The sequence below is a fragment of the Myripristis murdjan genome, chromosome 17 (genome assembly GCF_902150065.1).
Source record: "Myripristis murdjan chromosome 17, fMyrMur1.1, whole genome shotgun sequence".
NCBI classification, from domain to species: Eukaryota; Metazoa; Chordata; class Actinopteri; order Holocentriformes; family Holocentridae; genus Myripristis; species Myripristis murdjan.
This window is the reverse complement of record NC_043996.1, coordinates 841,294-867,327: the sequence shown is the minus strand read 5'-3', so window position 1 is coordinate 867,327 and position 26,034 is coordinate 841,294. Positions and strand designations below refer to the sequence as shown.

At 40.1% G+C, this 26,034-nt stretch overlaps 1 protein-coding gene across 2 annotated transcripts in view; it reads left to right on the top strand.

Annotated features, from left to right (window-relative positions):
- The first annotated feature begins 2,172 nt into the window (after positions 1 to 2,172).
- Positions 2,173 to 26,034, top strand: part of agla (amylo-alpha-1, 6-glucosidase, 4-alpha-glucanotransferase a) — a 57,327-nt gene continuing 33,465 nt past the window's right edge. For both annotated transcript variants that reach the window (XM_030073962.1, XM_030073963.1), the window contains exons 1-12: positions 2,173 to 2,271; positions 6,348 to 6,476; positions 9,410 to 9,620; positions 14,461 to 14,630; positions 17,849 to 18,052; positions 20,968 to 21,149; positions 21,688 to 21,799; positions 21,991 to 22,117; positions 22,404 to 22,506; positions 23,618 to 23,715; positions 24,364 to 24,503; positions 25,584 to 25,771. In XM_030073962.1, coding sequence (XP_029929822.1) covers positions 6,389 to 6,476; positions 9,410 to 9,620; positions 14,461 to 14,630; positions 17,849 to 18,052; positions 20,968 to 21,149; positions 21,688 to 21,799; positions 21,991 to 22,117; positions 22,404 to 22,506; positions 23,618 to 23,715; positions 24,364 to 24,503; positions 25,584 to 25,771 — 1,623 coding nt within the window. In that variant the 5' untranslated portion in view covers positions 2,173 to 2,271; positions 6,348 to 6,388. The remainder of the gene's footprint in view (positions 2,272 to 6,347; positions 6,477 to 9,409; positions 9,621 to 14,460; positions 14,631 to 17,848; positions 18,053 to 20,967; positions 21,150 to 21,687; positions 21,800 to 21,990; positions 22,118 to 22,403; positions 22,507 to 23,617; positions 23,716 to 24,363; positions 24,504 to 25,583; positions 25,772 to 26,034) is intronic.

Below are 26,034 nucleotides of genomic sequence, written 5' to 3'. Positions count from 1 at the left end.
TTCCAACCGAAAACTCCACCAGGTGATTTCACTGATTGGTTCCTCCTCTCTGCTTGAAGGTGAGGTGATCAGTGAAATCACCTGGTGGAGTTTTCGGTTGGAATGAAAACCTGCAGCCTCTCGGCCCTCCATGGCACCAGTTTGACACCCCTGACCTAGATCCACTGGGTTCTCATCAAATGGGCAGGCCATTTTCCAAGAGAACTGATTGGTCAGTAGGTGGGGCTTTTCTAGCTGCTGAGCTCTTATCCTGAACTTAACCTGCTCTGGAGCAGGTTAGGTGTTTAGCGTATGTTACCACAGCAACATACCCCAATAAAAAGTAAACAACCTTTATGGTACAGAAAACCCAGGGTTAACCCTGAAGTTACCTCGCTAAGCCGAAATCCAGCTTTATAGTGCAGGCCCCTGTTCTCCAAGACACATACAGTTTGGTTTCCTTTCAGTCCAAGCTCTGTTGCAAAGCAGTCACTACTCCCACCTCCACTGTCTCCTTCTGCACCTCCAGACCCAAACCTGTAGGGGCACCATGCTCTCCAACAAAGCTCCTGTAAGCCCTGTTGCAGGCATCCTTGACCTTCTTAGGGCCGCATTGCCACTATGCCTATCCTCATTAGAGCAAATAGGACAAATACAGGGAATCTATTGAGTCTCAGATAGTGGGGAAGGGACCCTACCCAACCTAATCCCGCTTTGTGATTGACATTATAAGGCAATAAGATGGCTCGATTTTTACATAAATATCTGGCCTGGTGCAGCTTTAAAATGTCCAACTGATCAATATTTCCCTTGTGGCACAAAAGCCATGTCTGTCATACATCATTTTTGGTTCAAGACATAAGGTGCACATGTGCACTGGGTTTTTGGCTTAAGGGTGAGTGAAAGACCGACCCAAGAATGGATTGTTTGAAATGAATAATAGACTGATATATTGAGTTGATATGAGTAATTATTGGATAATTAGCCACCTCTGATATGATGGAGGTCGTCCCTGATCACAGCTACATGAAAGCAGACACAAACACTTTAAATGAAGTTTTATGATCTTTGTACATTTGTGCCATGCTTGTTTGTAATGTTCCATTGCATGGACGCTTCATGGATCCCAGAGTTTCTCTACCATTGAATGGGTGAGGTGGGTCACCCTGCCTAGGTGTGAATGGAAACCTTCAGTGTCCCATGATGGCTTAAAAGTTGTTTCAGAGGTTTTTCCATCACCCTAATCCATCACTGCATACTGCCCCTAGAAGGGAATTAGTCACAGCAAAAATATTACAAAAATTAAAAAGTAATCCTGTTGCAATATTTGAATACACTTTAAATATTTTAGCTCTCTAATCTGACAACATAAGCCAAGTATTACAGCTTCAGATATTTGCCAACACTGTTACAGTGACATGCCTATTGCCCAGTGGTTTTCTGCTTTCTGCCTGACAACTGCACTGCAGTCCCAGGTTATGTAACTCTGTGTGTGTGTGTGTGTGTGTGTATGTGTGTGTGTGTGTGTGTGTGTGTGTGTGTGTGTGTGTGTGTGTGTGTGTGTTGCACAACCCAGAAATTGCGCAACTGATATTATGCACCAGAATTGTCTTTATGAGCAGCTTGTCTTTGTAACCTATGCATTTATCATATTTATCATATGCAGAATGAATCTGCCTCATGACAATAATACTGTGAAAGGAGTCACTACTATTTCACCACATATCAAGTGAGATCATGACATGGCTGGAGAACCACCAATGTGACTGCTGCTACTGCCAATCAGCGCATATATATATATATATATAGATAGACAGATAGATAGATAGATAGATAGATAGATAGATAGCCACATGAAACCACACACACACACACACACACACACACACACACACACACATATGTATGTATGTATGTGTGTGTGTGTGTGTGTGTGTGTGTGTATGTATGTATATACACACATATAATGTGAAGCAGGACTGCTGCAAAACAACGTGAAGCTCTGCCGATTTCTCTGAATGAAGAAGGGTTAAAATTGAACGAACATGCCCTTACTTGAGGAGTGAGTGGCTTAAGCAAGACAGGTTTTCCAGTTATGGTAATAACGCAATTCTAGCAATGATTCTAGCTATACTTTAATTACATAACAGCTGTTGTCGGTTGTATTGTAGTCATTACGGTAGCGGGCCACGCCCCCTCCGTTCAGCCGCCATCCTCCCTTCCATCCAGGAAAAATAGACCCGGACAGCAAACTGTTCTCCTGTTGCTTTGACGGACTGATACACTTGACAGGTGATTACGCATGGGCATTTCAGCATATTTTTTTTGCATGATTATATGTATGAAACTGTCAAAAGCTGCGCGCGCCTTTACCAGTTTGCATCCGTGTAGTGAGTATTTGCTAACAGTTATTGGCAAGTCGGAAGATACTGGCAACTTACGGAAGACAGCAGTCTCTATCAAATAAATCAGACACAGTAGTTCAACACTAGCTAACTGAATGTCTCCGTTTCGCTAATGTCATTTTTCTTTTCTTGTCCCGGTACGTTCTCTGTTGTGTTGAGAGAAACTCGTCCATTTCCCTTCGACAGCCTAACTAACTTGTTAACTTGCCTTTTGGCACCAGTACATACACAATAAAAGCCGACTCTACGTGACCTCATGTCATTAGGAGCCGCTCTACAATTCGGCATACATGTAATTCACAAAGTAGGACTACTTTCAGTAATATATCAACTTTTAAGTATGAGTTTACACCACTTGGTACCGCCCACCATGGTGTTACTTTGAAGGACGATGTGCTATCTGGCGGATCCTGTCATGCCGAAATGAAGAATAGCTCATAAAACGTTAATTAATGAAGGTGTGCAGTTATATTTTCAGCGAATCTTATTTAAATGTGCCTGTGAGCAGACTTTTGAATGGGATTCGGCGTGACGTTCGGCACGTAGGCTACCGGGACTCTCCTATGTCGATAATAAATGTCACGGTGGTGAATGTTGACTCCAGGTCAAATCTTTGTGTGGGTTTGCCTTGGTGTGGACCTTCTGCAGCAAACCAGCTGAACGGTGGTGGGTTTTATAAATAGATAGTGTGACATTAACGGTTGGATTCCTGACCTTGTCCTGTGAGCTCCCATCAGACTGAGGCACTGCGCAGACTCAGTGGGAGGGTTCAGTGGAGTTCAGTGACTGAGGATGCATTTACCTACCATCTGCTGCTTTCACCCTGCAGAACTGAACCTAAAGCCCTCACAGAACCACTTGGACCTCTGCACAACCCTGGGCTACTAACACAGTGCACAGGCACTTCATTTTTGTGATCTGATTATGCAATGCAAGTGTCACCAGTCACTTCCTACCACAGGTTGTTGAAACAGATTCAAATGGATTGGGGTTTATTGACTTTTGCCTCTGACCTTTAGTTTAACTGGTTCAGGTTTTAATGGGTCTAATAGGTTTTCAGTGTTGAAATGTAATGCCTGCTGTATTAAAACCAAGGCTTTTCTCATTAACCAAAAGTAAACTAAAAACTAAAACTAGGTTTGAAAAACTCATGTTAGTTAGAAATAGAAATGTTCATGTTAGTGTTGAGAAATGTTCATGTTACTCATGTTAGTTAGAAATAGAAATAAAAATAAAAACTTGATTTTGGAAAAAAAGAGAAACTAACAAACAATATTCTGTCCTTATAAAACAAACTAAACTAAAATCAAAGTGTGTAGAAAATATGTTTAGTTTTCCTGTTGGTCAGTTTGGTCAAATGTGTGAGCACAACTAGCATGAGGAGGCATTGGTACTGATGGTTACTGAAACTGGGATGTTGACGTGACTTCACAGAGTCAAATGACTTCACAAAGTCTTGGGTTTGGATTGGAATACCTATTCTGACAAACACCCCCATATTAGATTAAAAAAAATACTCAAACTAATGCTGAAACTGAGAAAAACTAACCAAAACTTATCATTTTAAAATACTGAAAACTAAACTGAAACAAACAAACACACTATGGAAACTTACTGAAACTAAACTGAATTGAAAACAAAAATTGAAAATGAAAAAAAAAAAAATGGATGAAAATTACAAAACTATAACAATTCTGATTAAAACTACTATTTAATGCAGCAAAATTCAAAACATTCTGAAGAAAGAAGTTTTGTGTCCAGCAAAAATGTATATATTTAATCATTTCTGTCAAAAAAATGCTCAAGCTTCAGTGGTTCTGACTTTTAATGTCATATCCATGTTCGCACGCTGCGTGCGTGACTGTACTGAAGCACACCTCCTCCAACCGTGCCAGAGCTGAGGAAGTGTACTGTACTGAAGCACGGAACGGAGCACTCCCACTAGTCAAATAATCCAGATTTTGGGGTCAAATGTGCTTGGGCACAGCACGAATGGCCTAATGTGAGTGGGCCCTAAGTCTTAAGACTTTGAAGTGTGCAGATGTTGTCTGTTTGGGCAGTTTGAGCTAAAACTCATTGAGGCAAATTCACAACAGGACTGTGCGTTTTTTGCATCTGCTAAACCTGCACAAATAAGACAAAAAGAGACCATGTAATTCACAAAACACCTACGAAGGGTGAAATGCACCCCAAACTGCGGTGCCAAGCAACTAGCATCGTGGTGCATCTTCATTATTTCCACAAATTTAAATTAGGTAATATGCATACATTTGGCACAAATTTGTACCCTGTTTTTATTAGAGCTTAATTGCAAAAACAGTCCAATTCACAAAGACAAGTGCTGATAGCCACATGCAGTTAGAGTGAAATTATCAGAGAGTTGGTGGTAATTGAATCACATTTGTAAGGGATGTCATGCCCAGACTTTCCAGTGGTCATGGCAGTGCAGATTTAAGCCAGGCAAAGGCATCATCATGCCAGGTGTAGTCAAGATATTTCGAAGGAGAATATCTCTTTGATTTAACTGAGACCAAAATTATTCTCAGATACAGGATGACAGGTCAAACAATTCTTCAAAGATGACATCAAAGATAACGTTGAACTTGCTACCCGAAAATGCCATGTCATACCTGGCATTGTTCAGCTTCCTGTGTTCTTGGGACAAAGGCAACAATTATAATTGGATATTTGCAGTCAGATCAAAGACAAGGACAAAGACAAATTGCACTCAGCTGCAACACTTCGTTAGCATGATTGCGCTGTAATATCATTAGTACAATATTTTTGTGAATCTGACCTTGAGATGGGGCAGATAGCAGTCACAAATGATGCATTGTTCATGGTGCTATCAGATGGCTGCAGTCCATCCCTTGTGAATTCACCCCATAGTGTGCAAAGTATTAGCATTAACTTCCTTTTGCTGTGTTACAGCCACCTTTTACAACATATGTTGCAGTTCTCCCATTGCTTAAACATCCTCCTTTAACCTCTTTTCTTCCCTTTTATTTATGTCTCTCCTGGGTGAAGTGAATTGAACGGATGAATAAAGATCATAGCTTTCGCTTGAATCCACCTGCAGTATCACAAAATACTTCATCTCATCTCAGCTCACTTACAAATGTCATATTAAAAGTCTACAGGAAATATTTACTGATAACAGCCATTGCTGACATTTTGCAGTACCTCCAGGATTTCCCAGACTTTTTGGGGCGATTATTGCCACCCCAAAATGCTTGATTTCATGGCAGTTTTTACATGGGGTACCATGTTTTGACATGAAGTTTGATCTTATTTCGGAGTATTATTTTGATATTCTGCCTTGCCTTGCCAGTAAAGGTCACACAAGCGTGACAGTTGTCATGTATGATAATCTGGCTGATAGTCTGATTAATGTATTAGTAATGTGATTTTTTTTTTCCAGCGGTACAGAGAAGTCTTTAATAATTTGGTCTTGAAATCAGTAGAATGGGCACACAAAAATGTCTGAGGCCACCTCAGAGGCCTCAGACAAGGGAGCAACATAGAGTGCTAAAAGGCCTAGATTGGGGCTAACTCACAGCTCACCCACTAACACAAATGTGTCTTGATGTAAAAGCAAAATACGAGGATTTGCTGATCTGCATCACAGAACTTTTGCTCACACAAATAAGTGCTCTCAAACATGCTCATTACACAGGCAGCCTGAAGGCAGAGGCATTGTGTTTGGGGTGAATTGTGTGAACCGATCTGGCCCAACAGAGTCAAGCTTGGCCTTCAGAGTGCCTTTGTACTGCAACTCTATCAGTTCATGGGGCCAGTGCAACACCATGGCAAATGCAAAACCAGCACATAACGCTAATGCAACGCCAACACAGTTTTCACTCATTTTGAAGGAGGCATTCCCTTTGTGGTTAATGGCTGTATGCTGCACTATGGATTATTTGAAAATGTGTGTCTTCAGGGATAATCTCTTCCTCTGCACAGGAGCGATTGGGGTCATCCAGTTTTGAAGAGATCTTTTCGAGATGTTGCCTCAACACCTGAAGCAGATCCGTGTCCTTATGCTCAATGACAAGGAGAATCTGGAAAGAACCCTGTTCAGACTCGAGCAAGGTCAGCCTTCTATTACAGTTTTTCTTGATTGCTTATTTTAAATGGGCCTGTTAGCTAAACATGCCAAACACCATCTACTAAAAGACACACCCATTTCCCAAAATTTAAACACTTTTTTTCCCTAGCTTTCATGTAAGCCAGTTGCTGAAATGCCTTTGTTCTTAAACTTATCACTTATGGTGGCAATACAGTGGACAAGTTTTGGTCAACATGAACAACAGCCTGATCTGCAGTTCCTGTTTGCAACCCACGCGCCCCCGACACGCCCCCCGCCATCTGCATTCTGCACTCTTCTAGTTTTACAGGACGTTTAATTTGTGACTCAATTTCAGTGTATTTTAAGACAGTACAAGTTTTGAAAATATGTGCATATATTTTGTCTAAGGCTGGTCGATAAAACAATAACTGTAATTATCACAAAATAATTTTCCTCAATAGAAGTATAACAAATGTTTGATAAATGTTCGATACAATTAAACCCCCCTAAAGAGAGCCACTTCTTTGTTAATCAGTGATATCTACAGTGAGAGCCACACACAGGGAATCCCATCTAATCTTGCAGGCCAGGACAAAGATGTTGACTAAAAAGTATGGTAGCTGAGCTTCTTCCCAGATGAGCTGGCCAGCAGTCTGCTAAAGGCCAAACTATGCTTTCTGTGTTCTTGAGTTTTTCTTGTTCCTGTATATAGTGGGACAGGCGGGCCTGTCCCAGTGTGCAGTGTGTAAGGGCCCTATCTTGCGCCAGAGTCCCTAAACCCGTTATTTGGGGATTTAGCATTGCGTAAGAGGCGTTCCCCCATAAAAGTTGCTATCTTGCACACCTCCCGTTATCCGTAAAACACTTGCGCTACCCGCTATATTATGCATAGGCGTGTTTTGGGCGTTACGCCAGTTAAACCAATCAGTGTGCCAGGTCCCATTGCCTTTAAGGGCAGGCTGCGCTATCCTAAATCTATCCCACTACTGTCCTACCTAACAGCTAGGAGGGAGGAAAAATATCGACTTTTTTCAAGATGGGCAAAACTACCTCCCCTCAGCTTCCTGACTCTGATCCAAGTGGCTGATGGATCCAGTGGCAGGAAGCAGCAGACTGCTGTCTGACATAGAGAAGTGGACCATTTGACATTTACAGCACTCTGAACCTGATAGGGATTTTGTGGGCTGGCTAGTAAACCAACTATAAATAGACTGGCTTGTCATCATGTAGATTCTTCTGGACCAGGAACAGCAGCATTTTTCTGGCTGATCTCATCTTGGTTCACCAAGTCACCTTCACTTCATCAGTATGCCCTGTGTATATTTGACAGCGGAGCACACTTTCTTCCTGAATGGGAATGCTCCTTTGTGTTTATATACTTACATTAAATACACATAGTACAGTTAATTTCAAAGCATGCATTAATGAAAATGTTTATCCATAAGATGTTTTTTTCCCCTAACTTAGTACAGCTCAGTTGTGTCATACAAATTATTAAACAGCTACATAAAGAAATAGAAAACAATATGAAATATTTGTACAACCTTAAAGCCCATTTTAATGGAATCATACATTTCTTAGCATAATAATAATAATGACGGTGATGATGATAATAATAATATTAAACTTTATTTTGTATAGCACTGCCTTACAAAACAAGTAAAAATGATACACACTGTCAAAATCATAAAAAGTGAACACAATAAAAGTTGAAGCATAGGACCTGATAAAGCAAAGCACACAATACATACAGTAAAAATTAAAATAAGTCGTGCAATAAAAATAGTACAGTATCAATAGTAAAAGATGGATATGAAACAATATGATGCTATAAGAAAGTCCTCTTGTAAAAGTAAGTTTTGAGGAGAGATTTAAAAGAAGATCCAGAATTTGGTAACCTCATTTCCTCAGGTAGGGCATTCCACAACTGTGGGGCTCTGATGGAAAACACCAGGGGCCTGTACCATAAAGCTGGATTAACATAGCCGGGGTTTCTCTTAGTTATTTGTACCAAAATTCAGTACCATAAAGCCGGTTATCAACTCGCTAACTGAACCCAGGCTTTTCCAATCTAGATCTGTATGCGCTCACATAAAAGGGCGGTGTTTGCTGCATACGACCAATGAAGGAAAAATCCACCCGAGCCACATACTTTACGACGGAGGAGCAGACAATAATCTGAAATAAATATGAGGAATATAAATCCATCATCCAGGCAAAAAGCAACACAGTTGCAGCTGCCAAGAGCTGCAAGGAATGCTGGCGAAAAAAATCGCCGACTGTGTCAATGCGTAAATTAGTGGAATTATAATCTGACTTCCCCACCATGACGGCACAAGTAAATCTGACTACAGTAACATTTGTGTGTTCAATAAATGAATGTGTCTCCCACTCAGCCATACACTCCTGCAGAGGAACTGGTCCTCTCTCACAGTGAGGGGCGACCCTCGCTGGACCTCTGCCCTCAGTTTGAGTTTCGTCAGAATCGTCACTTTGATTCAACTGCAACTGTAAAACATTTGGCACCAACTCTCATGTGGACTTTTCAGGGCAGACCCCCTAAATACTAAATATGAGCAAACTAATGGAAACCTAAAGGAGCCCAGAGGCTGGTGTGTATTTAATCAAGCTTTTATTTAACCCTCTGAATTAAATTCCCCTCATTTATATCCAAAAATATTTTTAAATATCATTACATCAGTCTACAAGATCAATTTTTGGTTGGACAGTGTAGAGTCATGAGTAAAAAAACAAACAAACAAACAAAAAAAAACAAGAAGAATTCCTTTTTCCTCTTCTCTTCAATCTTGAAAAAATGTGAGAGAAAAACAAACAGAATTAAAATAAGAAGTCCAAGTAAAATGTGTTAATTTTATAAAAGAAGAAGAAGAAAGTGGAAAAAAATACTCCTAACTACTACACTGAATTGAACTTGTAAATGTGTCTCTCTCCTCAGGTTTTGAGCTTCAATTCCGCCTAGGCCCAAGCCTCCAGGGTAAAAATGTGTCGGTGCACACCAACTACCCAGATGAAGGTCGACGCTTTGAGCGAAACACCTTCCGGGTTTTGCCGTGGAACAACCCAACAGGGAAGGAGGATGACTCTGATAAGTTCTGCTGCCTGGATCTCAAGATAGCTGGGTCCTATCAGTACTACTTTGGACATGGGTGAGTGCCTCCTGCTAATGGATTCTAACAGATTTAATCATGTACAGTAGGATGTTGTGTGTGTGTGTGTGTGTGTGTGTGTATCAAGACGTGATTGAAGTGCAGACTTTCAACTTTAATTTAAGGGGTTGAACAAATATATGGCATTAACCGTTACGGATGGGCATCACCAAACGGCGGACCACGGTGACGGTTCTGTCTGGACCTGTGGCAATTCTAATATTAATGAATAAATCATTCGTTGTTATTTTTCTCTGATGGTTGTGGCTATGTGCGTACGTTGTTGATTTTATTGACATCAGGGTACACAATTTAGACCAGGGCCACTCAACTTAAGATGGCTCAGGAGCCACTCAGCAAAATTCAGCTGTGTCCAAGGGCCGCAAGCTAAACATGTCTGTCCTGTTTTGGACATTTAAACTATAATGTTGTCACAGGCTACATGACTAGTCTAAAAATTAATGAAACCTACAGAAAACAGCTCCATTTCCATCCAAGGCCAAACCTCACTAAATAAAAGATTGTCATGCAATGATTAATGATGAAATGATCAAGTTACAGCAAAATATGGCTTCATTCCCAAAATGTGGATAGAATGGGCAACTTGCTCAGAGGTTAATACTGAAATGAGGCCACATCACACTCCCTTGGAACATTATAAAATAAACAGGCTTCATTCACAAAATGTTAGTGATAGAAATGACTTGTCCACAGACTGAAACTCAGTAATTAGATAAAATAACAATATTTTCATTATATGACGGTGGCGGGCCACATAAAAATGACGCACGGGCCACATGCGGCCCCCGGGCCGCGGGTTGAGTAGCCATTATACGATTTGGACCTTTGCTGGGAGGGAATTTTAGTAACAGGACCTCTTTGAATTTTAATTGAATACCCCTGGTTTAGGAATGACAGGGGGTGGGGGGGGTGGGGGTAACTCGTTAACACAAATATCAAACCGAGCATCAGAATGGGGAAGAAATGTGATTAAGTGACTTTGAATGTGGCAATGTGGTTGTCGGTGTCAGACAGGCTGGTCTGAGTATTTTAGTACCAGCTGATCTACTTGTATTTTCACGCACAGCCATCTGTAGGGCTTACAGAGAGAAAGAGAAAATATCCAGTGAGTAATTTAACAACATGTAACAACAGTAACTTAACAACAAATTATTATTATTATTTTAAAAATGTAAATTACTTATCAAACACACCTGTGATAACATAGATTGAAAAATAAGCCAGAGTGATACCTCTTCTCTGAATAGACAAGCTAAGCCAGTGTACTGCTGTTAGCCAGTGAAAATAGAGAAGAGTGGCGACTCTTCACTCTGTTACACTATCTATGTGAGTGCGCTGCGGTAGCTGGAAATCTTCTGTGCCTTTGCCAGACATACGTTCATATTCCACTCAAAAACGACATTTCATTCAACTTATGTAAAATCCCGCCATATTCCACGTAGCGGCGCAACTTGGTGGGCGTTATCCTGGTAATTTCTGCTCTGACGACGTGCTAACATCTGTGCTAACTCGCACTGGCTCTGCCTCATCATCGAGCCGTGGCTTGGTCGGCTCGCCGGGGATGCACTCCCCTCGGCCTGGGGGTGAATGAGCGGGCTCATCGTCTCCTCCAGTGCTCCTCCGACTTCGGAAAAAGAAAGTGTTCACGTATTGACCATAAGATGTCGCCATTGCGCTTTCAACCGTATCACCAGATGCGGTTAAAAGCTCTATATACCGTCTTTGGTATCACTGTTTCTGGTGCATAAAAAAACTATTTAAAATAAATAAACAAGCGACACTTAGCCTGGCGGGGGGGCAAGAAAAGCCTGGGGGCCCGCCAGGCCTATAAAGCACTGGGGGAAACCCTGAGACACATATACAATGGGGAGAATAATTATTTGATCACTGGCTGATTTTGCAAGTTTGTCTGCTTACAAAGAAATGTCTAAAATGGTACTTTTATTTTAACAAATAGAGACAAAATATCAACAAAAAAGTAAAATAAGTATTTGATCCCCTACAGACCAGCAAGAAATCTGGCTCCCACAGACGGTTTTGTGCCCATGAGGCACACAGATTAGTCCTGTCACTTTAAGAAATCTCTCCTAATCTCTACTTGTTATGAGTATAAAAGACACCTGTCAACAGAATCAATCTCTTCCATTCCAACCTCTACATTACCATGGGCAAGACAAATGAACTTTCAAAGGACATCAGAGACAAGATTGTAGACTCCACTTGGGGACACATTTAAAGTTTTTGCAATTTTCCGGACTGACTGACCTTCATTTCTTAAAGTAATGATGGCCACTCGTTTTTCTTTAGTTAGCTGATTGGTTCTTGCCATAATATGAATTTTAACAGTTGTCCAATAGGGCTGTGGGCTGTGTAGTAACCTGACTTCTGCACAACACAACTGATGGTCCCAACCCCATTGATAAAGCAAGAAATTCCATTAATTAACCCTGATAAGGCACACCTGTGAAGTGAAAACCATTTCAGGTGACTACCTCTTGAAGCTCATGGAGAGAATGCCAAGAGTGTGCAAAGCAGTAATCAGAGCAAAGGGTGGCTATTTTGAAGAAACTAGAATATAAAACATGTTTTCAGTTATTTCACCTTTTTTTGTTAGGTACATAACTCCACATGTGTTCATTCATAGTTTTGATTCCTTCAGTTAGAATCTACAATGTAAATAGTCATGAAAATAAAGAAAACGCATTGAATGAGAAGGTGTGTCCAAACTTTTGGCCTGTACTGTATATATATATATATATATATGTATAGTGTGTGTGTGTGTGTGTGTGTGTGTGTGTATGTATGTATGTATGTATTGTTTTCATGTGTTTTTTGTGCATTTGTTAAATTGCATATACATTTGTGAAAAAACTGGCAAGAGTTCACCGAATTCCAGTGTGGTGCTTGAATAGTAATGTAATTGGATGCCATCGTTGCAACAAGTCAGTTTGTGGAATTGCCCTCCCTCCTAGATATTCAACAATCAACTGTAAGTGGTATTATTGCAAAACCGATGTGTTTATGAACCACAGCAACTTGGCCACTAAGGGGCAGACCACGTAGAGTTACAGAGTGGGGTCGCAGAGTGCTGAGGCGCATAGTGGGTAAAAGTCACTAACGCTTTGCTGACTCTGCAGAGCTCCAGACCTCCTCTGGCATTAACAGCACAAAAACTGTGCACCAGGAGCTTCATTGCATGGGTTTCCATGACCGAGCAGCCACATGCAAGCCTTGCATCACCTGCCTGACTGCAATACAATACAATAAAGGAGGGATAATGCTATGGGCTTGTTTTTCTGGGCTCGGCCTCGGCCCCTTAGTTCCAGTGAAGGGAAATCTTAATGCTTCAGCTCACCAAGTCATTTTGGACTATTCTGTGCTTCCAACTTTGTGGGAACAGTTTGGGGAAGGCCTTTTTCTGTTCTAGCATCAGTGTGCCCCAGGTAACAAAGCAACATCTTGGTTTTTGCCAATTCATCCAGAAGACACCCTCCAAAATCTCGTAGAAAGCTTCCACAGAAGAGTGCAAGCTGTTCTAGCTGCAGAATGGAACCCACTCCATATTAGGGATTTAGAAGGGGATGTCATCAAAGTTTCTATAGATGTAATGTGTAGGTAGTCCAATACATGTCCATACAATGTATGTATAGATATACATCTGTATATCTATTTATCTGTCTATATATCTGTCTGTCTTCTTTTAATATATGTTATTAATAACTGGTGAAGTACGTTTTTTGTTTGTTTGAATAAAGATGACCCATGGGCCACTCACTCAACTCACCAGTTGAGAATCACTTGAGTTTACATCATATCATATTATAACAGTAGTAGTTTATTCAACACATCTGTCATTTTGTAAGCATTTTGTATTTCTCCAAAAAGCATTTGATTTTGTTCATTAAGGGATGTAATGCGACGCAAGAGAAACACAAGCGAGCATACCGTGTGGCAGAGTTAACTGGAGATGGTGGGGTCATATGAGTGCTACTTTGGTCAGGGATGAAACTATATCTACCCTGACATAAAATCATGTGAGACTGATGTAAGTGCATGTAACTCACTAACATGACACCATCTGAGCAAGGCAGAGCTGTTAGTCACAAAATAAACATTTATTCATATGGAAATGTTACAGATTGTGTGTCTTTGGAGAGTGAAATAGGAGTAGAAATGTCAAATGTTTTCACATCATCCACTCTTGCTTAGTTAACTCAAGACATCAGTTAATTCAGTATAAGGTCAAACATAGGGCTGTACCCGACTCACAATTTCCTGAGTTAACTCAGAGTCAGCATTTCAATGCGATGATTTGAAGATTTCTACCCCCCGAAGTTTGGTACATAACATCACATAACTTACAGAGTTAACCACAACATTACTGAGGGCGGGTGAAAACACAGCAGTTAAGGTTACACTGCAGGCTTGGTCACATACAGTGTGTTTATTTTAGACTTTAATTAATGTGTCTTATTTATTTATTTTTAATACTTTTAGCTTTAAAGCTAAGTATGGTGATGTTCATGCTTTTCAGTTGAACAAATTGAAGTGACATATAATGACATGTAATGTTCAACAAATATTTAATTTTTGTCATTTTCTAATAGAAATGTATGAATATTGTAGAAAAAAAGAACTCAGTGTTGAATGTAATGCATCACATAACAGTAGCCCTGACTGCAAAACACAGAATTTTGCAGAAAAAGCCAAGTGTCAAGTGTTTCTTTTTTTGTCCTTTTTTTTTTTTTTTTGAAAAGGTCATAAATGAAATATGAAAAAAACAAACAAAAAGATGAGCCATTTAATCTTTTGTCCGCAGAAACATGAAGCGGTCAGGAGGAGGCTACATCGTAGTAGACCCTGTCCTTCGTATCGGAGCAGATGACCAGATCCTCCCATTAGACTGCATCACCATCCAAACCTACCTGTCTAAATGTCTTGGACATCTGGACGACTGGCCTGACAGACTGAGAGTTGCCAAGGAATCAGGTGAGAGACGACAAATGTGTCTTTTTATGTGGTTTTGTGAGGAGAGAGAGAGAGAGAGAGAGAAAGAGAGAGAGAGAGAGAAAGACAGAGAGAGAGAGAGAGAATGCAACATCCTTAATGACCAACTGCAAGACTTTGTTTATCAACACAATGTCCACAGAAAGAGTCAGATTCAACAAAACAGAACCACAGACTGCATCTACACCTTTCACATCAATACCAATAAACATGTCCACCAAAAATGCTTTTGTTTTAATTTGGCATCATTGTTCCTAAAATTAATGGATAGGAGGAACAAAACTATGACATAATTAAAAAGAAAATTTAGAAAAAACGGATTTTTCACCCAGGACTGTGGAGTGACATAGGGCAGCAGTCTCAGCCCCACACAGTTCAACATTTACTGCACAGTGCAGTCAGAAAGTATTCAGACCCCCTTCACTTTTTTCACTTTTGTTATGTTGCCGCCCGATGCTACAGTCGTTTAAATTCACTTCTCTCTCATTAATCTACACTCAGTACCCCGTAATGACAAAGTGAAAACTGAATTGTAGATTTTTTTGTAAATTTATTAAAAAGAAAAAACTCAAATATAATATAAACATAATTATTGAGACCCTTTAGTCAGTACTTAGTTGAAGCAATCAATGAATAAGGCAAACCAGGCATCATCTAAAAGCAGACATGGTTTGACCTCTGTAGGTTTCGGTCAGGTCTTTAAAACGAAGACCTAAAGTGACTGAAATCATTTATATCATTGAATTGGCTTTATCCCTTGAACAGACATGCATTGTTGGCCTTATGCTGGTTAACAAACAGATTAAGTGTCTACTTTTTCAGAAGATATTGTTCACCCCATCAAAAAAAGCACTACTACAACAACTGGATTATCTAGAAAACTTGTGTAAAACCTGGGCCCTGACTGGTAATCTGGACAATATCAGAATTGAGATCTTCCAGAAAAGGTCTAGATGTTTGGGATATCAACACAGGTTGATTGGATCCATCAACATACAACTCACACAACTAGACATACCAAGGACTAAATATCACCTCCATGGGAGACTACAACATGGCTGTGAAAAAGCTCAAAGGAAGATTAACAAAAAAAGACAGATATTCTAACTAATAAACTGCGTGTAATTAAAGAAAATAAACTGAGTTCAGAGATTTGGAGGAGTTCTCTGTCTTTAAATGTTAAGTCAATGGATTGATTGTTAGGGCCCAACCCATATGTGTTTTTTGGCTGGCCTACTGCACCAGAAAGTGGCAATGGAAGTCCTTTCTCAGAAGATAGGAGTCTGTACGATCCGTCTTAAGATCCTGTGGGTTGGCTTGACATCCAGTTAACTGGAGCTTCAGTCCATCAAGGGTATTATTCACTCCACTGGACTCAAAATCCAGCATTTACCAAAAACCTGACCACTGAGCAATTTCAATCCCTGAACCCTCTGTCAGGATAGCAGGAGTGGATTTGATCACTTGTGTACGATTTCAGCTTACACAGTGTGTATAAAGCACAGTATTTTTAGCGAAGTGAGAGCACAAAATGGCAGGCAGCATTCAGTTTCAGGCACCAGGTCGGCAGTCAAGGGACGCTGGTATGGACACTGATTGGCTAGGTTACACAAGAATAGTTTACCTAATTAGCTCAACCCAGTGTCAGTCAAGTGACATCAAATCAGTTTTAACCCTTTTTCTGCCAGTAAAATTTTGTAGCTTCATTTGTTTGTTTCTATTGCTTTTCTAGCATGGGCTACACTAACGTCTAATAACACCAGGTCTTGCCAGTATAGAGCTCTACTGTGCCAAGAGCAGACCTTTTCGACCAATGAGGAACTGGTTCCGCTCCCATTTTGGATTCTCATTTGACCAAAAAAAAAAAAAAAAAGCGCTTAGACTGCTTAAGAAGGTAGTGTTTTTTTTTGTTTGCTTGTTTTGTTTTGTTTTGTTTTTTTTTACAATTTTATGTCATTTTGGGCTGTAAAAAATCTGATACACATCATCAAACTCAAATCTTGTTTATTAAGCAATAGGAGTGGATTAAGGCAGTTATTTTTCAGAATGTTAGCGGGGGGGAAGTCCACCTGAATGGCAGGAGGCTAACAGTTAGCATTTGGAACATCCAGCCAGTATCCAGGGCTCAGTAACAATGAGAGGAAGAGAGCACCACATAACAGCTGGGTGGCAAGTCAAATAATATCAAATTGTTCAAAATGACAGAACTATCCCTTTAACTATCCATCCTGTGTGGAAACAAGGGCAAAGAGATTTGTAATAATAATGTCAAATATGACTCTTTGGCCTGAGCCAGAGGGCACTGGGTCCTGTTGGCAGCCAGTATTTCTTTACATTATGTTATGTTTGTCCTTACTTTGAACTCTAGTGGCTGTTATACTGAATAATCAATACCCCGACTGTGTGCGGGCAGTGTACCAACCAACTTATGTGATTGTGTATGTGTTTGTATAGTGGTGTGCTGTCCTGGCACCAGAGAACCAGGTTTCAAATCAATTAATACTATCTTGAATACAATTCTCAGCTTTCCAGTCAAACCCAATTTATGCAACTCCAATACTGTTTTGGCCCCAGTAACCATAAATACACCATTTTACAACAGGCCAAAAGAAGACATTTGAACTGCATGGTTTGTGGGATTAGCATTAGGTGAGCATGTCTGTAAAGGGGAGAGCCGTAGCTGCCCAGAGAACTCATTTTCATTCAGATATGTGGAGATCAAAGGTCAAAGGACACCTGTGATAATAGCCATGCTAGTTTTTCCATCGCCAAAATATAGCCGATCTTTGGAGCAATATTTTGCTGTCTTGCCGAAAACCTAGCATGACGTGCTTGACATCAGTGAATTCCTGAGGCTGTCTTTGATACCAGCATCTTCATCTCTAGCTTTAAAACTGAGCCTACTGAAAGACAGTATTTCGGCGGGGCCCCCTGGTAGGCTATCAGAGTGCTAAGGGTTTAATTTTCTGCATCCAGTTTTTGGTGTATGTTCATTTCCTGTTTTGTCCTTATGTAAACTGTTACTGTGGAATCCATGCACAGTTTTATAAATGAGGTCTCTATTGAATGCCACAATTTAAACATATGCAGTACATCAAATCCTGGGGTCATTAGGGACGATTGACATGACACTTAATAAATAATTTTTTGTAACCCTCCCTAGTTTGATTAATTATCTCTCCTTTGTTGTTCTTTCCCAGGTTACAACATGATCCACTTTACACCCCTGCAGACTCTTGGAGAATCCAGGTCTTGCTACTCACTGGCTGACCAGCTGACCTTCAGCCCCGAGTTCAGTCGGGAAGGGCAGAGCTACAGCTGGGCCGATGTGGGAGGGCTGGTGGAGAAGCTGAAGAGAGAATGGAACATGTTGTGTATTACTGATGTGGTGTACAATCACACTGGTGAGTGTGAGTGTGTGTTTGTGTGTGTGGCATGCTCTTTACAGGATTCTGTTGATTATGAAATTCATTGAACTTTGAGTTAGCATTTCATACAAGGACATTCAGGGAATATGATGGGAAAGTCTTCAAAGATTGAAGAATTTCACAAATGTTTAAAGCTTAAGGTGTAAATAGATCCAGCAGAAAGTACACTCACTCACTCGCCCAGTGAATTTATGCCACATCTACCTCAGGGTATCCGTGGGGTCTTGAAACATATTATAAGGTGATAAATCAATTCTGGAAAAATTAAGACCCTTAAAAAGTGTCAAAAAGTCTTATCACGACTTTATAAAGTCTTACATTTTGAAAGTATTTTTTCTGAATTAGCTGTCCAAGAGTTTGATTCCCAAAAACATCGTAAAAGTGAGTGAATTTATTCATTTTTATTAAAAAACAAAGATGAACAGGTACATAAAAAACTAGGCTATTGCGGGTGCATTCGTAAATTGTCTCTGAGAGCGCCAGAGCGAGCGGGCGGGTGGAAATTCAGAAGCACAAAGTACGCTCTGGCGCTCCCAGTGCATATTGTGAACGCACCGAAATGTTACATGAATCCATGCATTCAACTTAACTAGGGCCGAATCGCAGACGGAATCGCAGAATTAGCCAAATAAAAAGGAATCTATTTTTAACGCGGAATTTGACATAATTTGAATGAAATGCTGTTTTTGTGTGGAATATGAACGTATGTCTGGGGAGAATTACATGGAGGGAAGAAAATCTGGGTGGCACAACCCCTCCAGTGGTTTCACCTGCACCACCAAGAAAAAAATGACAACAACTGCACCGGCACCGTAGGAGTCCAAAAGGCAAAGAAACTTTCCAGCTACAGCAGCGCATTGACATAGATTGTGTAACAAAGCGAAGAGTTACCACTCCGCTCTATTTTCACTGGCTAACAGCAGCACACTGACTTAGCTTGTCTATTCAGAGAAGAGGTATCACTTTGGCTTATTTTTCAATCTATGTTATCACATGCATACTACTGCTCATTCACACAGGCATACTACTGCTCATGGTAGTTGAATTGTTAGGTTTTTTTAAACAAATTTTTAAAAAAAAAAATTAAAAAACCTTTTAAACTTATTCCAGCACTTAAAAAAATACCACAAAACCATATATGACAGTTGTCTGGCCAAAATGCCGAGCACCAGTGCGCCTGGCAAGCCAAATACCTCAAGACAGGGATCACTGACTGAAATGTTTGAAAGTGTCACCCTGTGAAGTAGCAACGGTTGCACGGCATGTTCTGCACAACAGCTGCCGCTGCGCAACATCTCTTTTGAAACCAAAATAATTCCACACCACCGACGTGCTGTTCCTCTTCGAGACTAAAGTCTCACTTGTGTCAGTTTCTGACTGCTCCGTTGAGCGAGAGGCCGTTGCGCAACAGCTGGGCAGGATGAAACGTTGGTGCGGCTGAGAGCTCCACTCGCTGTAGCTCGCGTCTCATGACCAACGTATAATCGTGCAAGATGCGGTTAGGAAATTGCGTTTTATCATATCGCGATATTATCGCAAATGCAATAAATCGTTCAGCCCTAATTCTTACTAAAGTAAGGTTTTTAGAGTCACTTCAAGATTAAAAGACTTGTTAGGATGAACAGCCATACAGTGTAGAGCACAACAGTTTACAGACTGTGCTGAATTTCAGAAAACTAGCAGAGCACAGTGTTCTGCACATTCTCTGTCTCACATACACACACACACACATTTTTTCAACTATGTAGTGTGTGAGCAGCTTGCAAAACTGCAGACTGGCCTCAGATGAACATGCAGGCCAGTCCAGCTCGCCCAGGGAACAAGCCTGGGACAGAGGACAGAGACAGCACTCACAGCCAGGGGTGGCAGTCCAGCATAAGCACATTCAGAACACAAAAAAATCACATTGCATGCATTTAGCAGACTGTTTTGTCTCAATGCACTTAGAATATCAGTATCATGAGTTCATGTCTCACCAACATTATAAGCAACAAGTCAAGAGTGAGTGCAAGGGTTAAAGATTCTTTGAATTCAGAAGATTTTGTTTTAACAGTAACAGAGGAATGCAGGGTAAAGAAAAAAAGCATCAAGAAAAAAACAACATAAAATTAACTCTTTCAAACATGTAAGTTATTTTAACCATCTAGATTGATGTTACCTTTAAGATTATTTTTTTTGGCATTTCTGCTTTATTTGACAGTCACAGTAGAGATAGACAGGAAAGGCAGGGGAGAGAGAGGGGAAGATGTGCAGCAAAGGACCTGAGGTTGGATTTGAACCCTGGTTGCTGCGATCAGGACTAAGCCCTGGTACATGGTGTGCGTGCTTTACCGGTGAGCCACCAGGGCGCCCCCCTAGATTGATGTTACCTTGTCCAAACCACCACTGGGTGAACTCACCAGAGAGCTATCTATATTTCCATAGTAATAATAAAAATAATGAAATTAAGTAAGTAATACTAATCATAGTAACACTTTTTTTGTTTGGCTGAAAATTCATCAACACGTACATTTTGCTTTTTGGGCCCTTTTTATATGCATTCAGCTATTGTGTGTTATTCATGTAATTAATGTGGTTTGAAAAATAATATTTTCACTTGGATATGTTAATTAATAGCCCTTTTCAACACATCACCACATAATTTTCTGTGGTTACGCTATTTTTATTCCAGTGTATTTCTTTGTAATCCAATTCTGCTTTGTAATCCAATTCTGCTGAGTCAAGTTTGTACTGTTGATACATGATCACTCATCATTTTTGTTTTGTTTACAAAGGGCTCCGTACTTGTTTGCCAATTCTTATCCTTATGTCACAGCCATGTCAGTTGAATGGAGTAGCTACAATAGCTGGACGGATGTTGAGCGTCTTTGCCTGTTTGTGTGTGTCTCCAGCGGCCAACAGTCAGTGGATAAAGGAGCATCCAGAGTGTGGCTACAACCTGGTGAACTCGCCCCATCTTCGTCCTGCCTGGGTCTTAGACAGAGCTATTTGGCATTTAACCACCAGAATGGCAGATGGACGCTACTCTGCCAAAGGACTTCCTGCTAATGTTACCAATGATGACCACCTGAATGTGAGTGCACACAGAATTTAGTTAAAGGGACAGTTCACCTGTTTTGAAAAATGTGCTATTGTTTCACCCCCCCTGCTTTAACAGCTGACTGTTAAAAAAACAACAGCAACAAAAAAAAAAATAATTCTTTCACTCATAGAGCTATTTTCTTGGGTGATGGAAGCTCTCTGTGCTGGTCCTCAGTTACTACGGTGGCTGGCAGGTGCCTGAAAAGTTTGTGAATGTGTGACAGAGAGGAGCAGAGGAAAAGCATAAGCTAACCACTACATAACTTGCAAATAGTGATTTGTTCCAACAAAGCGTTCTGCATAGTCCATGAAGATTCATAGTGTCTACACTTTATATAGATCATAAAGTTTCATCTGTATCAGACACGAAACAGGTCTATATAAAGCGTTCTGCAGGTCATAACAGTATAGTGATGAAGGCATATGTAGCATGATAATTTTGTATGTTTGACTGTATTTTTGCTTCTTTGTCCGTGTGTGTGTGTGTGTGTGTGTGTGTGTGTGTGTGCGTGTGTGCGTGCATGTCTCAGGCCATTCGCAGTGTGCTGTGGCAGGATGTGTATCCTCAGATCAGACTGTGGGAGTTCTTCCAGGTCAAAGTGGACAATGCTGTGGAGCAGTTCAGGAACCTGCTGATAAATGGTTTGTAGACCAGTAGAGAAGCAGCACCACTGAGCAGAGTACAATACAACATTAAGAGGCTTACATATTTTTTTTTATTATTGGTCAGACACTTAGAGTTGAGATAGTGTATTATGAATTGAGATTTTACTTGGCTAATACTAAAACAAAATATACAGCATCTAGTCTGTGCTTTGTGTGTGTGTTTTCAGCTACCAAGCCAGACCATAACAAGACTGGAGGGAAGAAGGGCCTGAGGATCATCCAAGACCGTAGCTACCGTCGCTATGGCAACACGGTGGACATGGATTCCGCCCTGGAGACCTTTGTACCTCACAGGTCCAACATGAAAGCCACAATGCCTTATTGTCATTGTTAAAGCCTCCCAGTGACTATATACATAAACTATTATACTGATTAAGTTAGAGTATTATTATTATATAGAATTAATTATTATTTGTGGACATTTCATTGTTACTTAACAGTAACAGAAAGACAGTTTGAGTGGTGACTCTGTCTTGGCAGGTGCTTCCTATGATTATTCTTGTTTGACAGTACATTTAACCCCGAGCACACTGAACCTGCACTAACTGTATCGTGTCTCAAATGTCACCTGTATCTGCAGCTCCTCGCCCCAACATATAGAGGAGTGCTGTGGCTGGCTGAGACAGAGACTGAACGAGCTGAATGGAGAACAGTACCACATCATGCACCAGCATCAGGAACAGGTAGGATTATGGATAATGTTGCACCATAGCTTGGTTCCATACTGATGAATCACACATTCCTTTTAAAAAAAATATTCTAGTGATTCATGTAGGTCTGCTGTTGCCCAATTCAATGGTGATTTCTTGGTTGAGAAACTAACCGGGCCAGTTGGTGCCATTGAAGGGCATATCCAATGTTGTTATGTAATCAAGCTATGCCAAAGCCAGTGAGATAATAGCATATTAGCTAACACTAGTTAATGTAAGATGATGGATGATAAAGTTACAGATGCTGCTATGAACATTGTTTTAAATCATTCAACTAAAGAAAGTTGGTTTGCAACAGACTAGCCATGGAAATTCTTCCCTGGAACAGACGTAGAAGTAGTGTGACTGCACTGAATTGTTTGTCCAAATGTTTTTCTTTGGCTTTTTGGCAGTTTAGACCTTTTGAATTTGTTATGAGCCCTTTCACCAACAAACTGACTTGACATAAACAGCACAGAGAATAAACATGGACTGACGTTTCTGTCCATGGTTAAAGTTGCTAAGTAAGACTGATTTGCAATAGCGCTGTAAACTGGCAACAGCAGATACTGTGTCGGCTGAAAACTACATCACAGCAGCTGGACATGTCAGTCGCTAATGATTGGTCAGCAGGATTCAGATCCCCCCGCCTACAGAAATGAACTAACACGGGCAATTTCATACTGAATAATGGAGTGGAAACAGAATGATCTGGAAGTGAACAAATTAGCACAATGTAAAATAACTGATAACTACAGATACCAAAGGTGTGAGATGTGTGAACTAAAAATGAAAAAAAAAAATTATAGAAAAATGTCGTTCTCTCGAAATCAAGTAAAAAAAAAAAATCCAATAGCCTAAATTATCTAATCAAACAATAACATTTGAGAAAAAGACTGCCAGAATAAAAAGGCAAGTGCAAGAAGTAACAAGGATTAAAACGAAAGCAAACAGAGCCGGTGCCAAATATGAAATGAAATGACAAGTGTGTAAAAGTGTGAGCATGTGTGTGTTTGTATGTGTGTGCATGTGCACATATCTTAAAGAGAGGGTACATGAGTCAGTTTTTGTTTATCAAACATGGTCTTCCTCTCCTGTTCTCCAGGCTGCCAACTGCATTGTGGGAAATGTAGTGTATGAGCGTCTGGCTGACCACGGCCCCAAGCTGGGCCCTGTCAGCAGGGAACACCCTCTGGTTACCAGGTAATGGATTTCAAGGTTAATGCATGTTTAAGAGAACATTTGCAGCCCATAACATTGTGCTAAGCAATAAATAAACTTTACAGGCAGAATGAGCAAGATTTGTCAGATGTGGTTTATAAACAGTATTCAGAGCTGCCCCTCCTCCCTGGTTAAGCTAACCACTGGTTACTTTTCATTTCCTCGAATGGTGAGGGAGTGTAACAATGACCAAAACGTAAAGCATTTTGTCACCATCCTAGGAAAAAGTGAAAGCCAACCCCAGGTTCACTCTCGATGTGGAACAAGTTTTGTCTGCTTGGCGTTTTGCCTTGCTATATTTCTTTTTTTTACGCGTCTGCTTCCATGATTTCATAGCTTCTTATTGGATATTGTGCTGTCGATCTGGCACTATGCGCTGTAATTGGCTGGGAGCCACACGCCCACTGCCCAAAGGCCAACACCCAGAAGAATCCCAAGCTCCTGAGCTCAGTGAAACAAGAAAATCTGAGCAGAGAGCAGGGTCTCTGCAGACACACACACCAACACACACTTCCAGTGACACAGATGTGATGATTGAGAGGGATTATTTTTGAGTCTATACATTGTTTTTAGGAAAATCCTACTCATTCTGCCTTTAATGTGTCATTTTTTTCTTCATGTCTGTCTCAGGTATTTCACCTTCCCATATCAGGATATGTCTTTGGAGCAGGAGATGCTGCTATTGGACCAACCAGATAAGTTGCAACACTTCCTGGCTCACAACGGTTGGGTGATGGGTGATGACCCGCTGCGCAACTTCGCTGAGCCAGGTAAAAAAAACAAAAAAAACAAAAAACAAATAACAACCCTTTGAAACCTGAGCACTTGTTCACTTGATTTCTTTTTAAAAGGTGGAAAAAAGACGATCAGCAAATCAGCAAGATCATCAGCAAAGATCAGCAAAAAAAATTAACTGAAAATTAGCCCAAAAAAAAATACAATTATTTGAATTATATATTTGAATTAAATATTTAATATATTTAAACATTAGATTAGTGGTGCTGGACTAACAGCAGATTTCTAGAACCTGGAGCAAATTCACTTGAGTCCTTTCAGAAAGATAGGAAAAGGCAAATAGGCAAGAAATGACTCAAAAAAATTCTGGAAATTAGTAAAAAAAAAGTTAGCAGTATTACAAAAAAAAAAAAAAATAAAGTAAAACATTTCAGAATAAAAGATAACAAAAACAATTATCATAGAAGTAGAAAATACAAACTTTTTAGTATTCAGTATTAAAAATACCACAGAGGCACCCCCAAAATACAAATAAACAGAAATAATGTGAATTTGAGTGAAATAAATGCCAGCCCAAAGGCTCCTGGGCTTGAAAGGGTTAAAAAGGCCAGGTGCCAAAAACACATGAATAGACAAAGGAAGGGAAAGGAAGAAATAATCACAAACAGATAATAACGTAATTAAGGCAGATCAGTAACAGATTACAAGTAATTGGATTATAGAATCAATACATCAGACTGAAAAGAATTGAGAACAGCAATCCTGTAGTTATCTTTTAAAAGCATATTCATATATTTGTCATTTTTGCTTATATAGTATCTCAATATTTCTCTTATCTTGTTTATTTCATCTTTTGTTATATTTCCCTGTTATATTTTCACTCATTTGGTTTTTATTTTCATTCAAATGTTTCCATTTAATGCGTTCTACAGTTGTTGTTCTTGTTGGTTGTTAAATGTTTTCACTGTACAGCTTCTCCAACTATAGATGCCTTGGAAAAATCTGTTACATTTTTGACAGAGTGAAAAACATTTGAAGGTAACATCTAGGCCACTTAGATAAGGTTCTAATTGACTGTGCTGATGAGTATTGCTTGTGTCTTTTCCTACCTGTAGGTTCCAATGTATACCTGCGTCGGGAGCTGATTTGCTGGGGTGACAGTGTCAAACTTCGCTATGGCAACGGTCCTGAGGACTGCCCCTACCTGTGGGCCCACATGCAGAAATACACTGAAATTACAGCCAAATACTTTAATGGAGTCAGACTGGACAACTGCCACTCTACACCTCTCCATGTTGCTGAGGTACTATCATAGTTAACTTTAAAAAAAAAAAAAAGGTAGGTGTGTTGGTTAATTTAAACGGGTACTGGTGTAAATTTATATACTGTTAGGTGTCACAGCTGACTGTCACCATCTTTCCATTTTTGTTTTGAGAAAGACAAAAAGAGGTTATGTAATCACCTTATACTGTTTGAGGGTGAAAAAGTGGATATAAATGAGTATTTCACTTAAGGCTGCTGTTGGTCCAGTATATCAGCAAATGGTTATACTTGTGTAACCTTTTT